The 12834-nt window shown below is 37.6% G+C and overlaps 1 protein-coding gene across 3 annotated transcripts in view; it reads left to right on the top strand.

The window, feature by feature from the left end:
* Positions 1-12834, top strand: part of LOC308495730 (ankyrin repeat domain-containing protein 26-like) — a 46332-nt gene that overhangs the window by 14056 nt on the left and 19442 nt on the right. For 2 of the 3 annotated variants that reach the window (XM_081080716.1, XM_081080715.1), the window contains exons 8-10: positions 1359-1538; positions 2211-2244; positions 4765-4837. In XM_081080716.1, the coding sequence (XP_080936842.1) occupies positions 1359-1538; positions 2211-2244; positions 4765-4837 (287 nt within the window). The remainder of the gene's footprint in view (positions 1-1358; positions 1539-2210; positions 2245-4764; positions 4838-12834) is intronic. The other variant, XM_081080717.1, reaches the window with a different exon arrangement.

Here is a 12834-nt window from a genome sequence, read left to right as displayed (position 1 = left end):
CCAAAGAACATTTTTAAGTCGGTAGGCTCCATACATAGTGACAATATTAGAAATAAAAACTGAACAATTTAAAATAGGAGCACACACAGTCATGCATTCTGTGAGCCATTGGAGCTACGACCCAGTAACCGTAGACCTATGATGTCACCATCAGAGCTGTGATATCACGGCTGTGGAAAACTCTACTGTACACTTAGAAGAGAATGAGAGTGAAAATGGCAAATGACATTCAGTATTTCTGTGAAAATAGTTTTGACCTTTTCGGGCCCCTCGACTGACAGACCTTGGGACTTCACGGATTCTCACATGACATTGGAAACCACCGTCTTAAATGATGTATGGGCTTCCTGGATGTGAAGTGATAAAAGAGGCTTTAAAGCTTCACTTCTACAGTGTGGTTTTCTTTCACTTGTCTCGTAGATTTAAGCTGAGATTTTGTTTAAAAAGCAAAAGGAAAATGTTTTGTTATGTATTTGTTTTCTGTCTCATGGTGCCCTGTATTCTTTGGAGCTAATGTATACCTAGTTTGATCGTATTTTTTTTTAAGATATTTTTTTTTTTTATTGGGGAAGGGGAACAGGACTTTATTGGGGAACAGTGTGTACTTCCAAGCCTTTTTCCAAGTCAAGTTGTTGTCCTTTCAGTCTTAGTTGTGGATGGTGCAGCTCAGCTCCAGGTCCAGTTGCCATTAGTAGTTGCAGGGGGCGTAGCCCACCTGCGGGACTCGAGGAACTGAACCGACAACCTTGTGGTTGAGAGTCCACTGGCCCATGTGGGAATCGAACCGGCAGCCTTCGGAGTTAGGAGCATGGAGCTCTAATCACTTGAGCCACCGGTCTGGCCCTGATCGTATTTTTAATTGGAAACCATATGGTCACCCAAGCCTGTCATTTTTCATTTGAATTTCAATTTCCTAAGGCTTAAAAAATGAATTCTGAAGCTATTGGAGCATTTAGAAAAGACTATTGTCTTGTAATAAGTAATTTCTTATTTGAAATAGTACGATTCATTGAAAGTTGTTTTAAACCCATGTTTGTCACACATATTTAAACTTAAGCGGTTAGACATAACTTTTGATAATGACAAAAAAATTCACACCCACACCATTTTAACTATTAAGAAGAAAAGCTTTAATTGGAAACACATTATATAACAGAAATTGCTGAGTGACAATACTTAATTCAGCTTAACTTACGTGAATGGCAAGTATAGGACACCTAAAATAAAATGCACTCTAAAGGAGTAGAGTGTTTGGGAGAAAGGAGGACGTGGGACTGCTTCTCTGAAGAAGGACGTTTTACAAGATGGTCAGCTTTGTGTTATTTTTACCTCCTCATAAACGAAAATTTTATTTTCAGATTCTTCCAGCTGGAATGCTACTTCTTTGATTTCCAATCATGGAACTTGTCAAAGTTCCGGGGATTCGAAATTTGATGATAAAGGGCCATTTGCCACACACTCAATGAGAAAACCTCTGTCAGCATCCACACAGTTTGGACAGATGGCCGTAATAGACAAACGAAAGACGCAGGTTGTAGGTGTGTTCCTCTTACATAATTCTTCCCTCCATGACTGGTGTGAATCACAGCCACCAGGAAACAGAGAAAGCAAAGAAGGAAATAAAAAAACAAAGAGTTCAACCCTAGCCCGCCTCTGTATAGGTTGATCGTAGTTCTGACTTTCCTACAGTCATTTTGTAGCAAAATCTGCTTTATGTTTACTCTGTTTACACAACTTACAGCCAAATAGAATAACTTTTAGCAGGACATTGGCATTCTTCCTCAATCAGAGTAACATAAGGAAATAAGAAAGGGAATAAGGAGAAAGTGTGATTCCATTTAGACTAGTATTTAGCGTACACTGGGGAGTATATATGCATACATACACACATATATAGATAGGTACATACGTATATATGTATATATATATATATATGTGCATATGTGTATGTGTATGAATATATATTAATATATATATGTGTGTATACATACACACACACACACACACACACACACAGAGACATACAGCAGAGGAAGTAAAAGTTCTTCATGTATTAATTGCCCACCAGTTGTATCAGTAACATTCACTCTACTATAGTCTTCAGGGGTGTTCCCAAAGAAACATTTTTACATCACTTGAATCGGACGCTTTGAAAGTTCTGTGTTTTTCTATTGTGTATTTACAATGTATGTAAATTTTTTCTTTAACAGTGGATGAGTGTCCTAAATGCGACCCTGCAAGCAGGTAGGATTTTATGGATTTCTAAAATTGCATGTTAACTAAGAAACTGCCGAGAGAAGCCAGTAAGCTTTAATGAGTGTTCTGCTCTGGCCTAGACCCTATACTATGTGCCTACCATTCGTTATCCCAGGTCGTCGGCACAGTAGATTCGCAAAGTAGCTGTGCTGTTCGGCCTAGTTTTTATTCATTAGACGAGTGTGGTTCCGGGAGGTGGATTAACTGACCCCTGGTTCCATTGTTACCAAGAGGCTGACCTGTGATGTGTCCTTCAGCCTGCTTGGCTTCCCAAGTCCGTTCTCTTGTCCCTCAGCCTGTACTGAGAAGTGCCTGGACAGGTCTGGATTCAAGATTCAGGTGCACGTCAGGTGGCCTCAGAGAGTCCCGTTTAGTGATGCCTTAGTGCTGATTTAGAAGTTTCCTACCAAGCCCAGTTAGCCCAAGCTCTTGTCTGAATGTACTTGACAGTTGCAGCAGTCACGAGAACCTTGTTTTCACCATCAGTGTTTAGGGCAGATCTCAGTTCACTGTGGCCACAGAACCACAGGTTGTACATAAGCAAGACCTAATCAGATAAATGTTTTCAGGGATAATGCGACGTACACTTCTTGGGATGAATCGTTGTTCTGTAAGTGAAGATCATCTATGTATAGACCATGTTGTGTTAATGCAGCACAAATTGAGATGATATTTCTAATTGATTCCTCTACTGACTGACTTCCCAGCCTGTGTTTCCCTTCTGGCTAATACCTTTCCCTTGTTGTAGGAAGTTTTTTCTCTTTTTCCAGAGTCTTTCTTCCCTCTTCCATGAGTTTTCTTGATTTTTTTCCCCTTTTTCTCTGCATTCTCGGGGTATTATTGTTGCCGTTGTTGTGTTATTTTTTTCCACTTCTGCCAGCTAAGTGTTCTCCATTTTTCTTGACAGAATCAAAAGTACATAGAATTCCAGGTGTTAAAGGAATGTTATCAATTAATTATTTAAAACACCCCCTAGTACTTCATGCTGCCATTAATGTTTTGGTCAAGTGGTTGATCACATGAGGAGTTTGAGCCCCAAGAGATTAAAGTGACTTATTTGAGTACAGTGAGTGATGAAATGAGATTAAGTGTAGGTTTCTAAGCCCAGTACACTTCCTTCTTTATCATCCTTTGGGTGAGGGTTTAATTATGGAAAGGTCTAGTGAATGCAGTGGAAGAGGATAAGAATGGAATTAGCAGGGGAATCCAAGTCTCAATAGGACCAACACTGGGTTGGAATAGGAATAAGGCTTTTAGAATAGAGATCACAGATCAGATAAGGGAAAAGAGATCAGAATAGTAGGGTATGACAAGGTAAAGAGAAATTACAAACAAGAAGGACACCGGATGTTGGTAGTTGTCTAAAGAAGCAGATTAAAGTAATGGGTTCAAGGGCGTCTGAACAGGTTGGTGCTTTTTCGTTTGTTGAATTGGAGGAACCAGCAAAATTTAAGGTTGTATGAAAACATATTAAACCTTTGAGACTGTGGAAACATTCTCTTTATAGCAAGTAGGAATGTGGTATCATCCACCTGCACCCGAAATTACAGAGGGGGTCCCCTCGAGTCCAAAGGCACTGGAGATTGCTGAACTACATAGATCTATGGCCCACGGCCGGTGTCTCGTCACCTCCACCTCTTTGCCCAACGCGCTGATGTCCTTCCCATGGAGATGGAGGGTTGGGCAGAGGGAGGACTGATTGTGAAAACAGTAATGGAGTTGGGTAGGTGGTAACATGCCTGTGTTGGGAGTGGATGACTGAGGCTCCATTTAGCTTGTTTTCCAGGAACAGCGACATAGAGAACTCCTACTGTGGGTCATTTGAGCCCAACCTTGTTTCAGGAGTCTATGCCTTCGTAGGCTGAAGTTTTCAAGGTTGGAGATTGCCAGGAAGCTGTGCGGACAAGTGATCTGGGAGTGGGGAGGCTAACAACGTACATATTTGTTCTTTGACTTTTGTACATGTAAGTTGCAAACATTTCATGCATTTCAGGGACCTCACTGTAGTGTTTTTGAGTGAAAGCAAGGAATGGGGTGAGTTTAGTAACTGCTTTCTATGTTAAAGAAGCAAGACTGCCGTTTGTGACCCACACAGATTAATCTTTGAACCAGGGACAGACCGTGGAGAAGGCTCAGTGTATCGTTCTACCTTGATTTAGGTCATTGCTTTTGTCCCAGTTCAGGTTCCTCTTGTCAGCTATTAATTGCGTTTTCAATTCAGCCCTGGGGACTTTTGGTGAAAACAAGGTACTCTCAGGTGTTGCCAACATGTTTGCTGTCGTTCTTTGTAATGGAAACCTGGAGTGTATCTTCATTAAATATTGCACGAGTTGGGAGTGGTGGAGGCAGCAATAGATAACTGATAGCTTTTCTAGAACATCGTCTAAATTTTAATCATATCAAGAAACTTCATTTCCTATGCAGATAGCTGAATTTTACTCCTTTTGTTGTTGTTGTTTTTGTAAAGGAATGCACTCACTGTTTTTGTTGTGTATTTTTACCCTAAAGTCTTTCCTGGAAACCTGGCAGGAATGATTCACGGGCTCTATCAGACGATGGACTCTTGGATGTTGGTACCAAGGTAAAAGGCTCCTGTGTGAAATTAACTTTTTTACTCAGAATTTAGTTTTGTGTAGCACTTGTAAAATTTAATAGTGTTCCCCCTATCATTGTTTTATGTTTGTAATGGAAAATTTGTCACTGTGAACCATTTTATAAAATATCACCACTTGAGGGTTTTTTTCCTTTAAATTAAAGTTTATTGGGGTGCAATTGTTAATAAAGTGACATGGATTTCAGGTGTACAATTCTGTAATATATTATCTATATCTCACATTGTGTGGTCACCAGCCAGTCAGTTCTCTTTCCATCACCCCATTAGACCCCATTTAGCAATAGTTTTATTTCATCTTTACTTACCACCGAATACTATTCCATTATTTATATGTACCACAACTTCTTTATCCGTTCATCTATCGAAGGACGTTTTGGTTGTTTCCGTTGTCTTACCCACCGTAAGTAAAGCTGCAATGAACACTGGAGCACACTTGTCTTTATGATTAAAAGTTTTCAGATTATTTGAGTAGATACCCAGGAGAGAGATTGCTGGGTCATGTGGTAATTCTATTTGTAATTTCTTGAGGAACCTCCACACTGCCTTCCATAGCGGCTGCACCAGCCAGCATTCCCCCCAACAGTGTATGAGGGTTCCTTTTTCTCCACAGCCTCTCCAACACTTGTTACTATTTGTCTTGTTGATGATAGCCATTCTGAATGGGGTGAGGTGATATCTCATTGTGGTTTTTATTTGCATTTCTCTGATGATTAGTGATGTGGAGCTTTTTTTCATATGTCTATTTGCCATTTGTATGTCCTCTTTGGAGAAATGTCTCTTCAGGTCCTCTGCCCATTTTTCAATCGGGTTGTTTGTTTGGTTTTTTGTGTTGAGTTTCATGAGTTCCTTGTATATTTTGGATATTAGCCCCTTATCGGAGGCACTGTTTGCAAACTTTTTCACCCATTCAGTTGGTTGCCTCTTTATTTTATCGATGGTTTCTTTTGCTGTGCAGAAGCTTTTAAGTTTCATATAGTCCCATTCATTTATTTGAGCTTTTACTTCCATTGCCTTTGGAGTCATAAAATTCATAAAATGCTCTTTGAACCCAAGGTCCATAAGTTTAGTAACTATGTTTTCTTCAATGCAGTTTATTGTGTCAGGTCTTATGCTTAAGTCTTTGATCCATTTTGAATTAATTTTGGTACACGGTGACAGATTTCAGCCCTGTTTTATTCTTTTGCATGTGGTTTTCCAATTCTACCAGCACCATTTATCGAAGGAGCTGTCTTTTCTCCATTGTATGCTTTTTGCTTCTTTGTCAAAAATTGTCTGTCCATATTTATGTGGGTTTATTTCTGGGATCTCAATTCTATTCCATTGGTCTATGTGTCTGTTTTTCTGCCCATACCATGTTGTTTTGATTATTATTGCCCTTTAGTACAAGCTAAAGTCAGGGAGTTTGATACCTCCAGCATTGTTCTTTTTGCTTAGGATTCCTTTGGCTGTTGATGTCTTTTGTGGTTCGATACAAATCTGATGATTTTTTTGTTCTATTTTTTAAAATGTGCTATTGGGATTTTGATGGAGATTGCATTAAATCTGTATATTGTTTTGGTAATACGGGCATTTTAACTATGTAGATTGTTCCAATCCATGAGCATGGAATGTCTATCCATTTCTTTGTGTCTTCTTCAATTTCTTTTAAAAATGTCTTATAGTTTTCAGCATATAAATCCTTCACATCCTTGGTTAAGTTTAATCCTAGGTGTTTTATACTTTTTCTTGCAATTGCAAAAGGAATTGTTCTTTTGCTTTCTTTTTCTGAGATTTCATTGTTAGTATATAGGAATACAATGGACTTTTGTACATTGATTTTGTAGCCAGCAACTTTACTGTATTAGTTGATTGTTTTCAATGGCTTTTTGGTGGAGTTTTAGGGTTTTCTATATATAGCATCATGTCATCTGCAAAGAGTGACAATTTAATTTCTTCATTCCCAATTTGGATGCCTTTTACTTATTTGTCTTGCCTGATTGCTCTGGCGAGGACTTCCAACACTATCCTTAAAAGCAGAGGTGATAGGGGACAGCCCTGCGGTGTTCCTGAACGTAGAGAAAAGAGCTTCAGTTTTTCATCATGAATTATGAGATTAGCTGAGGGTTTGTCATATATGGCCTTTATTATGTTCAAGTATTTTACTTCTATACCTATTTTATTAAGTGATCCAATCATAAATGGATGTTGTATCTTGTCAAATGCTTTTTCTGCATCAATTGATATAATTATATGATTTTTGTCCTTTATTTTGTTTATGGGATGAATCACATTGATGGATTTCTGAATGTTGAACCATCCTTGTGCACCTGGGATGAATCTGCTTGGTCATGATGAATAATCTTTTTAGCATATTGTTGCATTCGATTTGTTAGCATTTTTCTTAGGATTTTTGCATCTGCATTCATCAGAGATAATAGTCTGTAGTTTTCTTTTTTTGTGTTATCCTTACCAGGTTTTGGTATCGGTAATGTTGGCCTCATAAAATGATTTAGGGAGTATTGTCTCTTCTTCAATTTTTTGGAAGAGTTTGAGTAGGACAGGTATTATATCCTCTTTGTAGATTTGGTGGAATTCACTAGTGAAGCCATCGGGTCCTGGACTTTTGCTTCTGGGAAGGTTTTGAATGACTGATTCAATTTCCTCAGTGGTGATCGATCTATTTAGATTTTCCAGTTCTTTATGATTCAGCCTAGGAAGGCTATATGTTTCCAAGGACCTGTCCATTTCTTCTAGGTTATTGAATTTGGTGGCATGTAGCCCCTCATAGTATTCCTGGATGATGCTTTGTGTTTCGGTGGCGTCCGTGATAACTTCCCTTCTCATTTCTCATTTTATTAGTCTTTCTTTATCTTACTGAGTCTACCAAGGGTTTGTCAATTGTATTAATCTTTTCAAAGAACCAGCTCTTTGTCACATTAATTTTTTCTATTCTCTTTTTGTTCTCTGTTTCATTTAGTTCTGCTCTGATTTTTATTGTTTTCTTTCTGCTGCTGACATTCAGTTTCATTTGTTCTTCTTTTTCTAGCTCCATAAGATGTAAAGATGAAGTTATCTATTTGGGATTTTTCTTATTTCTTGAGATAGGCCTGTAATGATATAAATTTCCCTCTTAAAACTGCTTTCGCTGCATCCGCAAAATTTTGGTAGGATGTATTTTCATTTTCCTTTGTTTCTATGTATCTTTTTTTCTTCTGTAAGATAGTTTTTGTTTTTTTATTTTTTTTGAAGCTTTTCATTGTTCCCTTTCCAGTTTACTGTTTTTTTGGTTTTTCACATTCTTTTATTTGTTTCAGGTGCACAAAACAATGTAATAGCTAGACATGTATCATTTATATCCCTCACACAGTCATAACCCCCTCTCCCCTCCACTGCCTCTCTGACATCTCACACAGCCATTACATTTCCACTGTCTCTATTCTTAATGCTGTACTCCACTTCTTGTAACTATATGTAATATATATGTAATATATATATTTATATAAGATATATATATAGTATGTATATATATTTTTTATATAAAATATGTATATGTATTATATGTATATGTAAATTGTACTTGACATTCATTATTCAGCTTCAGATGTACAGTGCAGTGATCAGCCATCTACATCATCCCTGAGGTGGTCTCCCTAATGAGACAAGTATCCATTGGATACCCTACAAAATCTTTACGAAATTATTGATTACATTCCCCAAATTGACTCTCGTATCCCCGTGGCACTCTTGTGGTTACCAACTGTTCATTCTGATCCCCTCACTTTCCCCCTAATCCCCACCCCCTCATCTAGCAACCCTCAGTTTTTCCTCTGTGTCTTTGAGACTGTTTCTGATTAGTTCATTCATTTATTATTTTCTTTAGATTCCCCATATGAGATCATATGGTATTTGTCTTTCTCTGTCTGACTTATTTCACTTAATATAATGTTCTCTAGGTCCATCCATATTGTTGCATGGTAAGATTTCATTCTTCTTCATGGCTGAGAAATACTCCATTGTATAACTGTACCAGTTTCTTAATCCAATCGTTTACCAATGGGCATTTCGATTGTTTCCATGTTTTGGCTATTGTGTATAGTGCTGCAATAAAGATAGTGGTGTATAAATTTTTTTGAATTAGAGTTTTGGATTTCTCCGGATAGATACCTAGGAGTGGAATTGCTGGGTCATAGGGTAGTTCCATTCTCAGATTTTTGAGATACCTCCATACTGTTTTCCATAGTGGCTGCACCAATCTGCAATCCCACCAACAGTGCACAAGCGTTCCCTTTTCTCCACATCCAGGCCAACACTTGTTGTTTGTTGATTTGTTGATGAAAGCCATTTTGACTTGGGTGAGGTTGTATCTCATTGCGGTTTTTATTTGCATTTCTCTAATGATTAGTGAAGTTGAGCATTTTTCATATGTCTGTTTCCCATCTGTATGTCCTTTTTAAAAAAATTACTCTCCATGTCCTCTACACATTTTTTAACTGGGTTGTTTGTTATTTTGGAGTTCAGTTGACTGAGATTTTTTATAAATATGGGATTTTAACCCCTTATCAGATATATCATTGGCAAATATCTTCTCCATTCAGTAGGATCCCTTTTTTTTATTATCATTTTTTTATTTTTTATAGTTTTATTTTATTTTATTTTATTTTATTTTTACATCCCTCACACCGTGAACCCCCCTCCCCCCAGCCACCACCCCCCCGACCTCACACTGATCCATCACATTATACACCTAAAATTATAGTTGGCATTCATTAATGTCCAGCCTCTGGTGTACAATGCCATGACCAGGCATCCACAGCATCCCTGAGGTGGTCTCCCAAACAGGACACATGTCCATCGGACACCCAACAAAATCCCCAAACACTATTGAATAAGTTCCCCAAAGTAATTCTCAAAAAACCCTGAGGCCATCCTGTGGTCACCAGCCGCCCCCCAATCCCTTCACCCTTCCCCCCATCCCCAACCCCCTCCCCCCCGCCCATGTAACAACTCTCGGTTTTTTGTGTCCCCAAAACTGTTTCTGATTAGTTCATACACATATTCTTTTCTTTAGATTCCGCATATAAGTGAGATCATATGGTACTTGTCTTTCTCTTTCTGACTTATTTCACTTAACATAATGTTCTCTAGATCCATCCATGTTGTTGCAAATGATAAGATTTCTTTTTTCTTTATGGCTGCGTAGTACTCCATTGTATAAATGTACCACAGCTTCTTAATCCAGTCATCGACCGATGGGCATTTCGGTTGTTTCCATATCTTGGCTATTGTGTAAAGTGCTGCAATAAACATAGAAGTGCATACAGATTTTTGAATTGGAGCTTTGGATTTCTCCGGGTAGATGCCTAGGAGTGGAATTACTGGATCATAGGGTAGTTCCATTTTCAGATTCCTGAGATACCTCCATACTGTTTTCCATAGTGGCTGCACTGATCTGCAATCCCACCAACAGTGCACTAGCGTTCCCCTTTCTCCACATCCCCGCCAGCATTTGTTGTTTGTTGATTTATTGATAATAGCCATTTTGACTGGGGTGAGGTGGTATCTCATTGTGGTTTTGATTTGCATTTCTCTGATGGTTAGTGAGGTTGAGCATTTCTTCATATGTCTTCTTGCCTTCTGTATGTCCTTTTTAGAAAAATGTCTCCTCAAGTCCTCTGCCCATTTTTTAATTGGGTTGTTTGTTTTTTTGGAGTTGAGTTGAGTAAGTTTTTTATAGATTTGTGATATTAATCCCTTATCAGATATATCATTGGCAAATATCTTTTCCCATTCAGTAGGATCCCTTTTTGTTTTATTGATGGTTTCCTTTGCTGTGAAAAAAACTTTTTAGTTTGATGTGATCCCACATGATTATTTTTTCTCTTACTTCTCTTGGCTGAGAGGATGTATCAGTAAAAATCTTACTCCAGGTAATGTCTTTAAAGTTTCTTCCTATATTTTCTTCTAGAAATTTTATGGTTTCAGATCTTACACTTATGTCTTTAATGCATTTTGAATTTATTCTTGTATATCGTGTAAGGAAGTGGTCCAGCTTCATTCTTTTGCATGTGTCTGTCCAGGTTCGCCAACACCATTTATTGAATAGACTGTCTTTACCCCACCATAAATTCTTGCTTCCATTGTCATAGATTGAATGACAATATAGGCATGGATTTATTGCTGGGCTCTCTATTGTGTTCCATTGATCAATGTATCTGTTTTTATACCAGTATCGTGGTGTTTGATTACTGTAGCCTTGTAGTATAATTTGATGTCAGGTATCGTTATACCTCCCACTTTATTCCTATTTCTCAAGATTGCCGAGGCCAACCAGGATCTTTTATGGTTCCATATAAATTTCAGGATTATACGTTCTATTCCTGTGAAAACCATCCTTGGTAATATGATGGAAATTGCGTTGAATTCGTATGTTGCCTTAGGCAGTATGGACATTTTCACTCTATTAATTCTTCTTATCCATGAGCATAGTATGTGCTTCCATCTATTTGTATCCTCTTTAATTTCTTTCTTCAGTGTCTTATAATTTTCTGAGTATAGATGTTTTACTTCTTTCATTAAATTTATTCCCAGGTATTTTATAGTCTTTGGAGCAATTGTAAATGGGATTCTTTTCTTAATTTCTCCTGATATTTTATTATTGGTATATACACATGCAACTGATTTCTGAATATTAATTTTGTATCCTGCTACTTTACTAAATACATTGATCAGTTCTAATGGTTTTTTGGTGGAGTCTTTAGGGTTCTCTCTATATAGTATCATGTCATCTGCATATAATAACAATTTTACTTCCTCCTTACCAATTTGGATGCCTTTTATTTATTTTTCTTGTCTGATTGCTGTGGCTAGGACTTCCAGCACTATGTTGAATAGAAGTGGAGAAAGTGGGAAACCTTGCCTTGTTCCTGATCTTAAGGGGAATATTTTAGCTTTTCCCCATTGAGTGTGATGTTAGCTGTGGGTTTATCATATATGGTCTCTATTATGTTGAGATATGGTCTCTCTATTCCCATTTTCTTAAGAGTTTTTATCATAAATGGCTGCTGGATTTTGTCAAATGCTTTTTCTGCATCTAATTGATATGATCATATGATTTTTATTTTTTATTTTGTTAATGTGGTGTATCACGTTAATTGATTTGCGGATGTTGAACCACCCTTGCATACCAGGAATGAATCCCCCTTGATCATAGTGTATGATTTTTTTAATGTATTGCATAATCCTGTTCAGTAATATTTTGTGGAGGGTTTTTGCATCTATGTTCTTTAGAGATACAGGCCTATAGTTTTTTGTTTGTTTGTTTGTTTTTTGTAGTGTCTTTGTCTGATTTGGGGATCAGAGTGATAGTGGCCTCGTAAAAAGGTTTTGGGAGCCTTCCCTCCTTCTGAATTTTTTGGAATAGCTTGAGGAGAATAGGTGATAATTCTTTTTTGAATGTTTTGTAAAATTCACCTGTAAAGCCATCTGGTCCAGCACTTTTGTTTGTTGGGAACTTGTTGATTACTGATTCAACTTCCCTGGTGGTAATCAGTCTATTCAGGTTTACCATTTCTTCTTCTTTTTTTTTTTTAATTTATTTATTGGGGTGACAATTGTTAATGAAATTACATAATTTCAGGTGTACAATTCCGTATTACACCATCAACAAATCCCATTGTGTGTTCACCACCCAGAGTCAGCTCTCCTTCCATCACCATATATTTGATCCCCCTTACCCTCATCTCCCTCCCCCCACCCCCCTTACCCTCTGGTAACCACTAAAATATGTCTGTGTCTATGAGTTCTTGTTTCTCATTTGTTTGTCTTGTTTTTGGTTTATATACCACATATCAGTGAAATCATAGGGTTCTCTGCTTTTTCTGTCTGACTTATTTCGCTTAGCATTATGTTCTCAAGATCCATCCATGTTGTCAGAAATGTTCCTATATCATCTTTCCTTAACGCTGAATAGTATTCCATTGTGTATA

The sequence above is a fragment of the Rhinolophus hipposideros genome, assembly GCF_964194185.1.
Source record: "Rhinolophus hipposideros genome assembly, contig: HAP1_SCAFFOLD_219, whole genome shotgun sequence".
Lineage (NCBI taxonomy): Eukaryota > Metazoa > Chordata > Mammalia > Chiroptera > Rhinolophidae > Rhinolophus > Rhinolophus hipposideros.
The sequence above is the reverse complement of the archived record's forward strand: the minus strand, read 5'-3'. Positions and strand labels throughout refer to the sequence as shown.